Source organism: Malus domestica, chromosome 04 (genome assembly GCF_042453785.1).
Source record: "Malus domestica chromosome 04, GDT2T_hap1".
In the NCBI taxonomy this organism is placed as follows: Eukaryota; Viridiplantae; Streptophyta; class Magnoliopsida; order Rosales; family Rosaceae; genus Malus; species Malus domestica.
Window position 1 is genome coordinate 858,719 of NC_091664.1, and position 15,091 is coordinate 873,809.

Below are 15,091 nucleotides of genomic sequence, written 5' to 3' on the forward strand. Positions count from 1 at the left end.
GTGTGAGGGGGAGTCCCCCAGAGAAAGAGAGAGTTTGAGAGAGTTTCTCTGTTTGTAGGAGGGTTGCTCTGAATATGAGAGCCTCTATTTGGGGATGTGAGGCCTGAGGATTGTGAGGGTGAGAAGTCCATTTTATAGACTAAGGGCTCCTCCCCTTTTACATAAATCATGAGCTCAATGTCTCGAAGCCCAAGTAACAAGGCCTAATATAATATGGTACCAACATAGTTCATAAGCTGAAAGAAGATAACAAATTTGGGATTATTCTGATCTTCAGCACTGAAACAAAATAAATAGGGAAAGAAAATAAAAAATAGAACAAAACTGGGAACTATCAAGCTTTCATGGGATCCTCAGGATCCAAATATTTGAATTTCTCCTGATATTCAGCATGAATAGCATAAACACAATGCATCGAATCCGTCTTCGAGCAAAAGCGATATCATCTTTTTAACTACTTCACCGAAGATTTGTAAAATATCTATTTATCAGAAGCGGAGAACCATTGAACTTTATTGCTTGTTACAGCATCAAATCTGACTTCAAAGTCTACCCCCTGTGGAACTCTGATCGTGCAGAATGCAGACAGTTACATGTAAAAGAGGACCTGCTGGTTCGTGAGCAAAGCTGCTCTCAGATGGGCAGAAAGACAATGATACCAACTCCAAACATTCAGGACCAGGTACATTCTTGTAAACAAAGTGGCCGCCGAAACTATCCATCTACTGGGTATTATGTGTTGGAACACTGAGATAAAATTTCGTATTCTTGAAGTCATCCAAGAGTGGATTGTATCCGTCCTTGGTTCTTGTCTTTGAGGGCAAGCCAAACTCTTCCATGAATGACGACGTATCAAGCTGCATCATTATGTAAATTTGATTAAGATAAATGCACTGAGATTGCTGTTTATATGAACAGAGGTAACTATAAATCCAGCAGTAGGATGCATAGCATGTCTATAAGTGAACAAGTCTTACAATTCCTCAAAAGTAATTATCCATTTCCAACACGTTCTTTTTATATTTCTTCTTTTTCATACATGATTCAAAAAGTTTGAATCAAAAGTTTATCCATGGTCCACCACATCCCGTTAAATCCCTGCCAGGATTTAGGTAACCACATGCACTTTCTCAATAATTGAACATTGATATGTGAAGGGAAACTTGATTGCCCTGATCCCTAAACCATATATATTTACCTAGGACCAAATGAGTTTGTGTCCTCATGAATTGTAATTTATCTTATAGCTTCCAGAAACGATGGCTCCACATGAAAATTAGAATTGAACTCACAGTAATTGCTCGCCTCTTCTTCCCTTCCTTGGACGACTTATCTTTCTGAATTTTCAGCCATCCAGAACAGTAATGGTCAATACGTTCCAAAAGCCAAAATTCAGTGGGGAAAAATATATCAGCATCTCCCTGCAAACAAACCGAAGTAATTAGATTTTGCTTCATAAAAAGCTGGTTACCTTTAGAACTTGAGTAGTAGTAGTAGCGGCAGCAGCATTCCTAATAGTAAAGTGTTTGGATAAGGTACCAAAGGATTTTGGCTATACTAATTAGAATGCACTACAAAACATTAGATAGAAGGATTGAAAATGCACTACACGAGCATTACGAAGCCACTACACAAAGGATTCCCAAGTTACTCCTTTTAAGTAGTCATTTGCATTATTCTCCAAGTGCATTGCATCTTAGTCATTTCAAACCCCTCTCGTAATGCCTTGTACTGCATTTCTAACTAATTCAGCCTAAATCCCTCAGTACTTGTAAATTCCTCATCCAAACACACCATAGCAGAATATCCGAGGCCATTTATGGCAATTCGTACAACTAGACCCCTTTATTATGGTTTACAACCGTGACCCTTTATTATGGTCTACAACCATGACATGTCAAAATGAAATCAGAATTATACATACCCTTGCATCCAGATAACTGTTATAATCCGAGCTGCTGCCATCTTTCTGTACATAAAAAGGATCAAAATGACAAACTAGTATAGGACGTTATGACGAAGTGTCAAACAACATAATAACTATGGAAATGTTCAGTTGTTATACCTTGGTTGAAACCAATGGAGCACTTTCACCAAGTATTTTTACATCAGGTAAGTAACTAAAGTCTGAAGCAATTAAAGACATCTTTGGTAGCACTCCGTGTAAAACTTCAAGCAGTTTCTGGACGTTCAAAGACAACATCATTGCCACAAACTTGTTGGGTAATAAAATAAATAAAATAAAATGCCTACAATTCCTCACCAAGCAACCAGTTGGTAGCCAACATCTTCGAGGTTTTGGAAAGACTTTAGACCAAACGCCTTTTGCTTTTAGTATTGTACTGCTCTGAGAATCATGTTTTTTGTCTAAATCGATGATCTCCAGACATCTCTTAATTAATGAGTCTTGCAATGGCTTGTACAATTCAGACGGTGTTTCCCTATTAATAGCCAAAACCTTAATCAGTGAAACTGAGATCCTGCTCCCACAGTGAACAGTTCAATAAAAGACATGATGGAGTAGAAATGTATTTCAGTTGCTATAGAAGCTGATTTCAAAATATACTTTAGCAGAAATACAGTCACCTCTAATCCTGATATTGTATATTCTCACATACTGTGGAAGTATGCCCTGAAAGTCAATCATAAGATGACATCTTTCAGGATAATGCAAATGATTAGTAAAATCCGATCTAATCAATGGGCAAGATCACTAGCTAAGACTGTTAATCATAATATGTCTAATTAAGTCCTTGGACAACGGAATAACGGAAGAAGTAATCTAAAGAAGTTAGACCATTGAGACCTTCTTCTTCAGGCTTTCCGGGCCAATTGGGCCCAAACCCATTGGGCTTAACTTATGACATAGGATGAAATAAGTGGCATTAGGCCGAAAGGGCCCAATCTCTATACATGGTCGGTTCTAGAGAGAGAGAGAGAGAGCCTAATGTTGTACTTTTATGCGCAAACGGAAGCGAATTATAACAAAGTACCAAATATCAATGTCGTAGGTGAAAACTAAAACAAACAATCTCAAACTAAAACGAGATTTACGTGGTTCGGCATAAAGCCTACTCCACGGGTGAAGCATGGCAAGGAATTTCACTAAACAAACGGAGATTACAAAAGAGTGTTTAAACTCTCACAACCCAAATTCCACAAATTACAAACCCTAAACCAAACGAGTAGAGAACCCCAAAACTAACGAAGAAGATTCTCCCAAATTGCTCTCTAACTCACAAACTCACAAATTGACTCTCACTAAATTGCTACACAAAATACACTAACCCTAAGGTCCTATTTATAGTGCATAGGACTTAGGTTATAATAAGAATCCTAATAGGAAGTAAATCCAAATCCTAATCAAATAGGTAATTAACAAATCTCTCCACCAAGGAAACCAACTAAAAAGTCAAAATTCAAACCCAAATAGGACACCAAAACCAAATAGGTAACACAAACCTAATTCTTTGCATCATCCTAATTTTGAGCCGTAAAAACCCAACAATCTCCACCTCGACGAGAAATTAGCAAACTTCCAAATCAAATACAAACTTCAAATTTGGGATACCAAAATACAAACGCAAACGTGCACCAAATTCTTTCGAAACTGATCTCCACCTAGAATCAAAAAATCCAAAAGTCTTCAAACTTGAAATTTCCTCCAACGCCTTCTCCAACAAATTCCATTATGGAAACTAACAAATACGAAACAAAATCCAAGCAAAGGCTTGAACATACGAACAAAAAAGTGTGAATTGCACTCCACCCAAAGAGCTTGAGTACCAAGCTTCACCTCCTCACATAACCTTTAGAGGAGTTCAGAACAATGACCTTCTGCAATGTTTGCATCAACACTAGCAAAAGACTTATCAAACGGCTTCTTTTTGCCCTTGAGTTTAGGGCAATCGACTTTCCAATAGCCTTCCTTATAACAATAGCTACAAGTGTTCTTTCCAAGTTTGCTCCTTTCCTTATTCCTTCCTTGAACTACCAAAGCTCCATCTTGTGTGTCAAACACTTTATTCTTTAGTTCTTTAGAATTCAAAGCGGCTTTAATATCTTCCAAACTAAGACTTTCTCTACCAAATAGCATGGAATCGACAAAGTGTTCGTACAAAGGAGATAAAGAACACAACAAAGTTATCACATAATCTTCATCACTAATTTGGTCGTCCACACTTTTCAAATCCATCATAAGTTTATTGAATTCATCAACATGCTTATGAATTGACGTACCTTCATCCATACGAAGAGTATGCAAACTTTTCTTCAAATACAACCGTTTAGCAAGGGATTCGGTCATATACAAGCTCTCCAATTTTTGCCACAACTCCGGTGTAGATTTGATGCTACCAACTTCACGCAAGACTTCATTCGATAAAGTCAGCAGGATTGCTCCAAGTGCCCGCTCCATAACGTCTTCTTTTTCTTCATCAGTCCACGAATTCGGCAAAGCCTTCACACCCTTTAGCGTTTTTAAAAGCCCTTGTTGAACTAACAAAGCACGCATCTTCAATTGCCAAATACCAAAGTCATTGCCGTTTAATTTTCAATATCAACTCTCACCGACGACACAGAAGGCTTCATAGTGACTGCCAAGCAAAGCCCAAGCCGAAACCTGGGCTCTGATACCACTTGTTGTACTTTTATGCGCAAACGGAACAAAATTATAACAAAGTACCAAATATCAATGTCGTAGGTGAAAGCTAAAACAAACAATCTCAAACTAATACAAGAGATTTACGCGGTTCGACATAATGCCTACTCCACGGGTGAAGCACAGCAATGAATTTCACTAAACAAACGGAGATTACAAAAGAGTGTTTAAACTCTCACAACCCAAATCCCACAAATTACAAACCCTAAACCAAACGAGTAGAGAACCCCAAAACTAACAGAGAAGATTCTTTCAAATTGCTCTCTAACTCACAAACTCACAAATTGACTCACTAAATTGCCACACGAATGAGCCACACAAAATACACTAACCCTAAGGTCCTATTTATAGTGCATAGGACTTAGGTTACAATAAGAATCCTAATAAGAAGTAAATCCAAATCCTAATCAAATAGGTAATTAACAAAATCTCTCCACCAAGGAAACCAACTAAGAAGTCAAAATCCAAAACCAAATAAGACACCAAAACCAAATAGGTAACACAAACCTAATTCTTTGCATCATCCTAATTTTGAGCCGTAAAAACCCAACACCTAAACCCTTCTCTAAACACTAATACGGCCGGCCACTTAATTGAGGAGGACACTAGTCCCTTTTCCTCTTCTAGGCTCATACATCCTTCATCTCATTCTTAGAGGTGTGGAGAATTGGAGCCCATCTCCTTGGTTGGCTAAGATGAACAAAAGGTGGAAGATCCTACTAGGAAGGTGCAAACTTGGGAGAGAACTTGGGAGAGAACTTGGGAAAGGACTTGGGTGGGTCTACAAGCTTGATCCAAAGGTATAATTCCTCAAACCTTCATCTTTGTTTTAAATACTACACTAGACACAATAGAACTAGACCTATCAGCTATGCAATCTCGAAGGAGATTTAACTTGACTAACGACCTATCTATGCTTCCAATGTTATTTATGCCATGTATATTGATATGTTGTGCTGGATACTTAGTCAAACTTCAAATCCCATGCCTAAAATCTCTAATATTTCCTTTCACATACTGTATTGGGAGCATCCTCTTTAACTCATTGGTATAGTTGCAAAGATATTCAATTACTTGCGTTGGAAACAAAATAAACTAAGTATCGCAAGTGACTTATGATGCATAACAATATCTTAAGAATATTTTTATTCAGTTTCCAATATTTTTTTGCTTCCTGATTTTAATTGAGTTAAGATTACTTTCCTGTTCCTAGTAGATTTAGGATTATTTCCTGTTTACTGCAAGATTAGGTTATTATAAACGTGTGCTTTGCAATTCAATTTAGACGGACTTGATTATTTCCTGATCTCCCATTCTATTCTAGGTTTCTCTTTGGTCTATCAGTTTCTTCTCAGTCTTCTTGTTCCTTCTATTTCACTTATCTTGAATCCTAATTCTAGTTCTCTTCTGGAACACCTTCCTAAATTCTAAATTAAGTAACCAGTTCTGCATCGACTTAACTTCCCTTCAGACTGGAGTGAGTAATTGAAATAAACTATAACGGAATATATAATACAGAGAGCCATGTATATTCCATTGCACAAAAAAGTAAAAAACTTCAGAGATTAAGTCCAGACTAACAATCACTTGAACAAAGCTGTTGCGAAAGAGATTCTTACTTATTTGGTTGACTAACTTTCGATAGAAATACAGCCAGATTTTAAGGATCTGCAAGATGTTGCTTACCTATCCTGTTGTTTCTCTACCCATACTTCCATCCATGGTGAAACTTGATTTTCAGAATAGATAAGATCATGCGGAAGATTGTCAAGTACCTGTAAATATGAAGAGACACAATTGATAGATTGTTGGACCATAAGTTCATTTACTGAAACTAGCCTACTGAGAAACTATTGAAACTTCCACATAAGAGTCCCTAGCGTCCAATAATATTACTCACTGTCGTTATTAGTGCAAGTAATAGAGAGGGAAAACAAATTTCCGCAATCACTATATCATTAGTGGTTTGTGCAGGCAAATGAGAAAGCCCATCCATAAGAGATATCAGCAGTTAAGAAAGGTCCTCATTAAAAGATATCGGGTTCATATATCAATGTCAAGGTAGAAGTCTTTACATCAATACATAATGGTATATTATGTCCCCTGTACGTGAGACAGAAAGCAAGGAAATAGTCCTCATGTTATAAAAGATTAACTTGAAGGTAGATGATAGATACTGCTTAGTAATCTTATTAGCAACAACTTTTGATTTCAGATGTCCATTCACATTGCTTCATGTTTGACAATAATCACATTGCATGCATCAAACTAGTCATACCATTAAACATGTTAAAATGAAAACCAATGAACTTCGGAGAAACTATTTCAAATTATCTACTATATCCTACTATTCTAAAGCATAATTACTGAGCTAAGGCATAATAAAGTCAATCGAGGACAGAACGTACCTCAAGCATTATTACCCAACACGGTTGGTGCTCCACATCTCCTATCAAATAATCAAACACATATGAAAATTAGCATCACAGAACAGCTGCACTCTGCAAGTCTGCACATAGTAGAATTATCATCAAACAAGAAATCTTTGGGATACGATGAGCAAGCCCTAATGATAAATGACATCCAGAGATGATGATTCCAGGAAAATTATTAGTAGTCGAGAAAGGAAGAGTTTTGGGGAGTTTATTGAAACAATTGAATTCATAATATGGTAAAGTAACTTCTAGTCAGGGAACTACTCCTTTGATGGGTCTCGCAATGGCATATTAAATGTTTATATCATGCAACACTACATAATGATCAAAGTACAGATATTTAAATATAGAGAATGCTTAGTTCAATACAGGACAAACTGAAGACAATAAAATGTCAAAAGCCAAAGACACCATACCCCATCCACTCTGGTCGGTAGCATCACGACATTCTACTCGAAACTTTGATAAGTGACTACGGACTTCTCCAACAGTTTCTCGTTGTATCTCAGCCAGCGAGGGACTGACTTCAACTGAGCTATAGTTTTAAATGATTATGGTCAGCAAAAAATACACAAACGCATCAATGAGGATTGAAAAACTCACTCAACTAGTACCATATTAAATTGGTAAAAATGATCATCAATGACATACATGTAGGTCATATTGTTGTAAACTCTTGGGGGTGCATTCAGCATGATGTAATCCATGATTCCCTTTGCACAAGTTCCTGATCCACCACCAATTTCATATATCTGAGTGCACATTACAAAATGACATATTAAATTGTACCCTTCATGTATTAGGCAAGTGGATGCATATGTAAAATATTTGAGGGAATGATTAATTTATCACCAAAATAAGAGTAACATATATGAAAAAAAATAAAATAAAAAATCAAAGATCTGCCACCTAGAAACATAACAAAAAAATTTAAACTGTATAAGTTGCAAGCAAATTACTATGTCCTTCCTGCAATGCTAGATTGAAAACTATAAGCATTAATGGGACTTCATCTTGTAATTCAGAAACTGATAGAATCCCTGTGTCTTTTATTGAAATTACTAATTCTAGCCGGTTATTTATAAAACATTGGATTAATAAACTCATGATTTAAGTTTGGAAAAATTTTGCAACTTATCACATCCAGCCAAAAGGAAAAGTTATCACTCGATTTCTATTCCTGTAGTAAAGAGTTGACTAGGCAGCATTGAGGATATAGCCTCACTTAGCTTCCCTTTCATCTGAGATATCATCAATCTTTTCAAGTTGAGAGGCCGGGAGTAAAGAAAATAGACTCTCAGGAATACACAGAAATTATAGATTTCACAATAAACATTCAATCTGACATCAAAAGAAAATTCTCCACTGATAGGTCCACCGGCTGATAACTAAGAAGAGGAACCTTACCTTTAGAGGAACTGAAAGGTTAGCGGTACGCATTATGGCTTCAGCAATCCCATGCGCATACCAAGGCTACAAGGAAAGTGAAATTTTGAAATTGCAAAGCCATGCATTTAATGAAAAAGAAAAATGCCAATCTGAGTGCAGCTTGGGTGGGAACTGGGAAGATATAAAGCACTATCGAAGATTACTTGTGGTTACCTTAAAAATTAGGATTTGGGATTTTGAATGCAGAAAGCAGAGCAAGAAGAGAGAGAGAGAGAGAGAGAGAGAGAGATTACCTTAAAAATTTCCACAGGAGTAAACCAAGATACATCACTTTCCTTGTAAATTTTCTCCAAGTATTTCATATAAGCTTTCCTACCTGTAATATCAAAGATTTCAATATGTATGCAATCTACAAGGGATAGTAACACAAGCAAGCTTACCTTATTATTAGATAAAGGGGAAAGGTTCTGCATGAAAAACGAGTGTTGCGTACTAATAGACTTACTTATCATAACTGCAAAGAAAGAACGGTTCTATCTATTTTTCCATAAGGGCTGGAGCACCTTTCATCGGCTGATATGTAATTGATCCTAATCCTCCAAAGACTATTGCTTTATATTATTTGTAAACACGTGTTATTTATGATAGTATCATTCAATCCAATAATGAAAATTCTATTCATTTCAGAAATTGGGAAAATAAAAGATTATTTATAGGAATATATTTTTTACCAAGTATTTGAGTGTCAATTCAGGTACAATTTCAGACCAAGTATATGACAAATTTAGTCAAACAGGTGAAACAAGTAATATACTTTTTACCAATCTGCACTTTCTATTTATATTATTGCAAGTCATATTTGGGCAAATGATATTTCTTGCCCACCTTTTCAGCCAATTTAGATTAGCAAGTATGTCCAATACTAAAGAATAGGTTGATAACTATTTAAACCTAGAAAACTCAAAGAGCTCTGAACTCAACTGCTTGAGGATGGCCACATAAATCTCTGTTGAGTCTGTCGAGAACTAAATACCAAAGAAAGATACAGGCAGCCAAGATGTTTACACCACCTACACTGAAATTAGTATTTCGACCTCATGTTTCAATAGCACCTTTAAATTCCAAATAAAATACCTAACAAGCTCATAGTATATTTCAGTGGAAGTGCCTTTCCTCATGTTGTCCTTTGTGCTACTACTATTACAACCTCGAAATCTTATCTTCCATGCGTCCATCTCAACATACTCAATTCAAATACACACGCGTTCATCTAACATTGCACTCATGATGGAACTTATATCATACAAAGCATTACAAAATATTAGAGAAACGGTTAATAGGCATTTGGGTAATTTGATGGTTAGAAATTCCAAAATTATGTTTCCTGTTTAATTCACCCAACTCTAATCCTCTTCAATTGAAATACAGCTTCTTCTAATCACACCTATTTAGAAATATCGTTAGGTCGAATACAGCCCCAATACACATTCCTTCCCATTATCATTCTTCCAGCATAATTCATGCATAATCACAAAGATTCAAACCCACTAAAAATTTTACAAATTCATTCAGATATAATGACCGACGTGCTTTAAGTCTCTGAATTATGACATGAGTCTACAAATAAAACACATAAACTAGGCAAAAAAAATAGAAAACAAAATCAAAGTCTGATACAAAATTAAGGGTAGCTTAGATACCTTCAAGCTGATTGAACTTAATTGCTCTCTGAAGCACCCCAACTGATTTCGATCTTTGAGAGAAATACCCATGTTTCGGATCATATAATGCCGAATGAATGAAATCACGAACCTGCCCAATTGAATTCATAAACTTTTTTATCACAGCAGCAGACCCATACCCATTAACTTGAATTGCATAATGTAGAGATTATACATCGAAAAAATGACGCAGATTGTGAATGATTGCCTTACCAGAATCGGTTTGTCACCGACAACGTTAGTGGAGAAAGGGGCTTCAAATGGAGATGCCCACAGCTCACATGGCTTCACTGCAGAGACATTCACTTTACTGTGTTACTTAGAGAGACGCAAAGTTTAGAGAGAGAGAGAGAGAGAGAGAGAGAGAGAGAGAGAGAGAAAGAGAGAGAGTACCTCTGGGACGATTGTGGAAGAGCAGAGGAAGCCTTTGGGCATGAAGGGCGCGACGCAGCATCATAACCAGGTGATGGTTTTTGGGGAGGTCCGCTTAAACCCTTAAACCTCCAGGGCGATGGGAGTTTGGGCTTGGGGGTATAAAACGCAATACCGCAACCGTGTGGGTTTATTGACAATTCACAAATGACAAATGCTGCCTCACATTTTTGAAACTATCATTTTGGTCGAGTTACGTTCATCCATGCAACTAGCACTAGGATTTAGTTGTATTTCTTTTCACGTGTAAGTTGGAATTTTGAGTTTACAAGTTTTTACTTACATGGACGACAAATTATGTACTTAATTATCACAGTTCGTTCATTCTATGATTGAGTGAATTAAGATGTTCGATTGCATATTAGCATACAGCTTATGCATATGGATGAATTTGTCATCCACGAAACAAAATTTTATATTTTATAAGACGAAAAATCCCATAATCAAGATTACAACACCCAATATCAATACAAATATTTCGGTTGCACATTACATTCATCCACCTATCCCTTTGTAGAGAATTGGGACCCTTCCGTCCATCTGAAAAGTTGGCACTTCTCTTGGATCATCTCCAACCCATGAAATAAAGTTTAAAATATAATTTTTAAAACCACCCAAACCATCTCCAACCATGGGTTAAAATAAGCCCTGGGGAGAAAATATATTTCTGGGCTAGATTCCCTCCAGAATTTAAGTTTGGCTTAAATTATTATGGATCCACCAAACTGTCATATTTCAAACCTTTTTTTTGTTTTTTACTTATAATCTAACGGCTATGATCAAATGAGATCAAATTTAATATTAAAAAAAAGATTTGACGGCTCAAAATTAAGTCGTCGTCTAAAATTATTTAAGAAAATTATTTAAATCAAATTTAATTTAAAACTTTATAAATACCTATGTATTTGTATGATTTTTAACTACTTATCATAATTTAAATATTTTTAGACTAAAATGTTCATAAAAATAAATTAAGATAATCTACATAAATTTTATTTTCAAAAAAAATTACCGAAAACAAAAAGATAGGCTAAAATCATTATTTAATCATCGCTGACTAAAATTTTAAACTACAAGAGTGGGAGGAGAAAAGTAGTTTCTTTCTGGCTCATGGTTTAAAATTTTCTGGCTTAAAACTTTAAGCTTTATCCCCACAGATTGGAGATGGTATAGAGGCCAAACTAATGCACCGTCATCCGACCCTCCCCGTGCACATTGAAAGCAAGTCGATACTCCTCGTGGTACTGATGTAGGTCTCAAATAATCTCTCTAAACTCCCTTGCGTATATGTAAGTGGTGAGAGGAGCCAACCTGATAATTCCCTTGCGTCCTAAGGGTGGTGACGAAACATCCGTAAGTGTCGTTCCAAGCTGTAAAAAACAGAGACACAATGCACAAAAGGGGACTCAAAACATTCAGACACCACATATTAACACAATAGAAAACATAAAGATGAATAACCATGTGGATCGTACATCAAATATCACAAGTTTGCATAAAGAAGATATTCTCGAATTGTACCATGAACCGATCGCAATCTTCATCGTACAAATTCAACTTGTTCCGACCATACTGGATCTTCAATTCCAGCCATGCATGGAGGCGGTGACGATGACATATCTAAAACACTAGCTATCTCCCTTATCCACATTTAGTGCTTTGATGATGGAGCTCCTTTGTCCTTCGTTAAATCATAAAGAAGGCAAAAATCCCACCACACCCCCCATTTCGATGTTGAACCACCGTTGAAATATAACAACACCACTACGACGCTACAACTACACTCCAACAATTATATAAACAACAAAAAACCCATTTTCAAAGAACCCCATTTAACCAAAAAGGACTTGCATTTCAATTTGATTTAATCCAAAATTCTAGGATTTTGAACCACCACAACAACAACAATCTGATGACACTACTACAACGACATTTCAACGATACTCCCTCTTTTATGATTTGGAACCAACATAACCACAATAACAATCAGATGACGCCCTAACAATACTCCCCCTTTTATGATTTTGAACCAGACTCCAATGGTACACTTTCCTAATTTCAAACCACCACACCACAATAATTCATTCAAGGACCCTCTCCTTTTTCATCCACAACCAAATTTTAAATTGGCAAAATGAATAATTGAGAGGAGAAGAAGATGTATGGACCTAAGAGGTGGAGCAATCGGAAGCATACCGAGCTACTTCCATGGCGTCCCAGGCTCTCAAATTTGATTAGTCAAGGCAGAGCAATCGCAAGAATGGATCTGAAAATAGATTTGAGAGTGTCATTATGTGTCGTTAGGAATGAAGGGAATATGGACTTTTCACAGACAAATTTGACAAAATGAACAATTTTTTAAAAGTGGGATCAAAGTGCAACCGTTGTCCACAAATAAATTATTGATGCTAAAAGCCCTTTTTTTAAGTATTCACATGAGTTTAACGTTGAAGTTGAATTTAATGTAACGATCATCGGTTGCTCAGTTTAAACCGTGAATCAATTTTAACAATAATATATACGTTGATACTGAGTGCATATAGGTCCTCAAGAAAAATCAGAGGATACTGATAAACTTCTTAGAACCCCAAAAACTTAGAAGATATTTTTGTTAGAAAGCTTATTGTTATCTTCTTGTTGTCCGATATTTGTATGTATCTCCCAAATTTTCGATCAATGGTAGGTAAGCTTACTACAAGTGCATGGACAATGGAGGGGTCCAGATTGAGACTGGCCGCCCTTGTTTTGCTGGCCTCATAAACTTATATGATAGCAAAGTACTCATACATGTTTAGCTATATATTATTTGTTAGAAAATTAATTTAATTCTTGCCAAGAAAAATTAGTTAGAACATGTTATGGGATTATATTAATGTTGTAATGTATTGGAGATATAGACGACCCTACCTTAAACCTTTAGAATCCAGAACATGTTGTCTTACCAAATCTTTACAATATAAAAGGGGGATGTTTGCTTATTTGCTTTGATTTATTTATTCAAGTAGCTTCTCTTTTGGGGACTACCTTTTATCAAAATAGAAATATGTTAACTTAGAGCTTGTTTGGAAGTGCTTCAAAAATAACAGAAAGCAATTTTGGTGAAAAAATGTTTCTGAAACTAACATTTAGAGCACTTCCAGTGTAGGAAGGCTCCCTGGGCAATAGGCAACTCAATTCTCTTAAATAAACAGTTACTACTTGCAATGAACAGTAATTGCCCAAGTGCATCTCTACCTCTGAACTGAATAATAGCCCAGGCAATTTGTATTAAAATATTATTATTTTATTATTTTATAAAATAATAAAAGATAACTTTATTTTTTAATTTTGGATAATATAAAAGATTGGTTGAAGTATTTGAAAATATTGAAATGTAGTGTAAAGTGGAAGAACATGGTTAGTTATTTACATAAAAAATTATAATTTTTTTTTATATTTTTAGTTATTTTTTTATAATTTTTAATAATTTATATAATTTTTTTTAATAATTTAATAATTTATTAAAGGACATAGATGTGGCAAATCAACTCATTAAGTTGTTAATAAATACCCATTAAGACCCGTTTAATTTAATATCACCATGATATAGAGGTGAGATTAGTAGTTGTGATAATTGTGTAAGGTAAAATCAAACTAAATGCGTTTTAATGGGTACTCATTAACAACTCAATAAGTCGATTTACCATCTCTAACTAGATGGTAATCCTAGTGACATATTTGGCTATGTTAGCTGCTTTTAAGATAGTTAATTTTACATTATTTTAGGATGATTTTGAAAAATAAAACCCAAAAAACACATTAATGCAGTAGTATGACATTAATATAAATGTGACTGTTTATCTTTCTGCTTATGGAGGTGCACGTCAAAAAATATACCAAAAAACAAGCGATGAGATTCATGGGTGTGAGACGAAGTGGGTAGGAATAGGATAAGAGAAGATGATGACAAGGAGGGAAAAGACACCTCGGATCCACTTGCCTTGACCCGTAAGCATCAACAAGTTGTAGGTTGGGTGACAGTTGGAATTGGTGATTGATCAAACTCATCAATCATATGCATCTTCATGTTACATGACTTGCATTATTGCAATAAGGACCAATGTAATAGTAATTTTAGTTTTTTTAATGCAATTTAGATAATTAAGTGAGATTAGCTCCTCAACGAACATGGCAACTTTGATTTTAAACAAGGGGAAATTCTCTTTTATCCCTAATCTCGTATAATAAATAGAAGATGTGCAACACGTCTACATAAGAACAATTTAATACAAAAGAGGCTCAAGATGAAGGAGGATATATATGATTTTAACATTATTATTGGATGAGGAACTTTCAAAGTTCCATGAACTTAAACTCATACCTCATTACAAAATTTGAGTATGGATTAGATTTGACAAATTCCATAATTATATTCGTTCACAAACATAAAGTCTTATATTGAAGATTAAGCCAAT

At 35.5% G+C, this 15,091-nt stretch overlaps 1 protein-coding gene and 1 long non-coding RNA gene across 4 annotated transcripts; both read right to left on the reverse strand.

Annotated features, from left to right (window-relative positions):
* Positions 1 to 321: 321 nt before the first annotated feature.
* Positions 322 to 10,763, reverse strand: LOC103443486 (protein arginine methyltransferase NDUFAF7 homolog, mitochondrial). Of its 3 annotated transcripts, none has more exons than XM_029100763.2 (14): positions 10,599 to 10,763; positions 10,419 to 10,495; positions 10,185 to 10,296; positions 8,778 to 8,860; positions 8,503 to 8,568; positions 7,747 to 7,847; positions 7,512 to 7,630; positions 7,069 to 7,109; positions 6,347 to 6,435; positions 2,264 to 2,441; positions 2,066 to 2,182; positions 1,925 to 1,969; positions 1,199 to 1,421; positions 322 to 857 (listed from the first exon to the last, which is right to left on the reverse strand). In XM_029100763.2, exons 1-13 carry the CDS (start codon positions 10,660 to 10,662, stop codon positions 1,242 to 1,244), a joined length of 1,272 nt encoding a protein of 423 aa, XP_028956596.1. In that variant the 5' UTR covers positions 10,663 to 10,763; the 3' UTR covers positions 322 to 857; positions 1,199 to 1,241. The 3 variants fall into 3 exon arrangements, with proteins under 3 accessions (XP_028956596.1, XP_028956595.1, XP_028956594.1); XM_029100762.2 differs by having other exon boundaries at positions 1,293 to 1,421; positions 7,069 to 7,106; positions 10,599 to 10,755; XM_029100761.2 differs by having other exon boundaries at positions 1,293 to 1,421; positions 10,599 to 10,755.
* A 276-nt stretch (positions 10,764 to 11,039) lies between these two features.
* Positions 11,040 to 12,933, reverse strand: LOC139194879 (uncharacterized). The gene is made up of 2 exons (XR_011579620.1): positions 12,159 to 12,933; positions 11,040 to 12,007 (listed from the first exon to the last, which is right to left on the reverse strand). It is a non-coding gene; the product is annotated as an uncharacterized lncRNA (long non-coding RNA).
* Between the last annotated feature and the right edge of the window lie 2,158 nt (positions 12,934 to 15,091).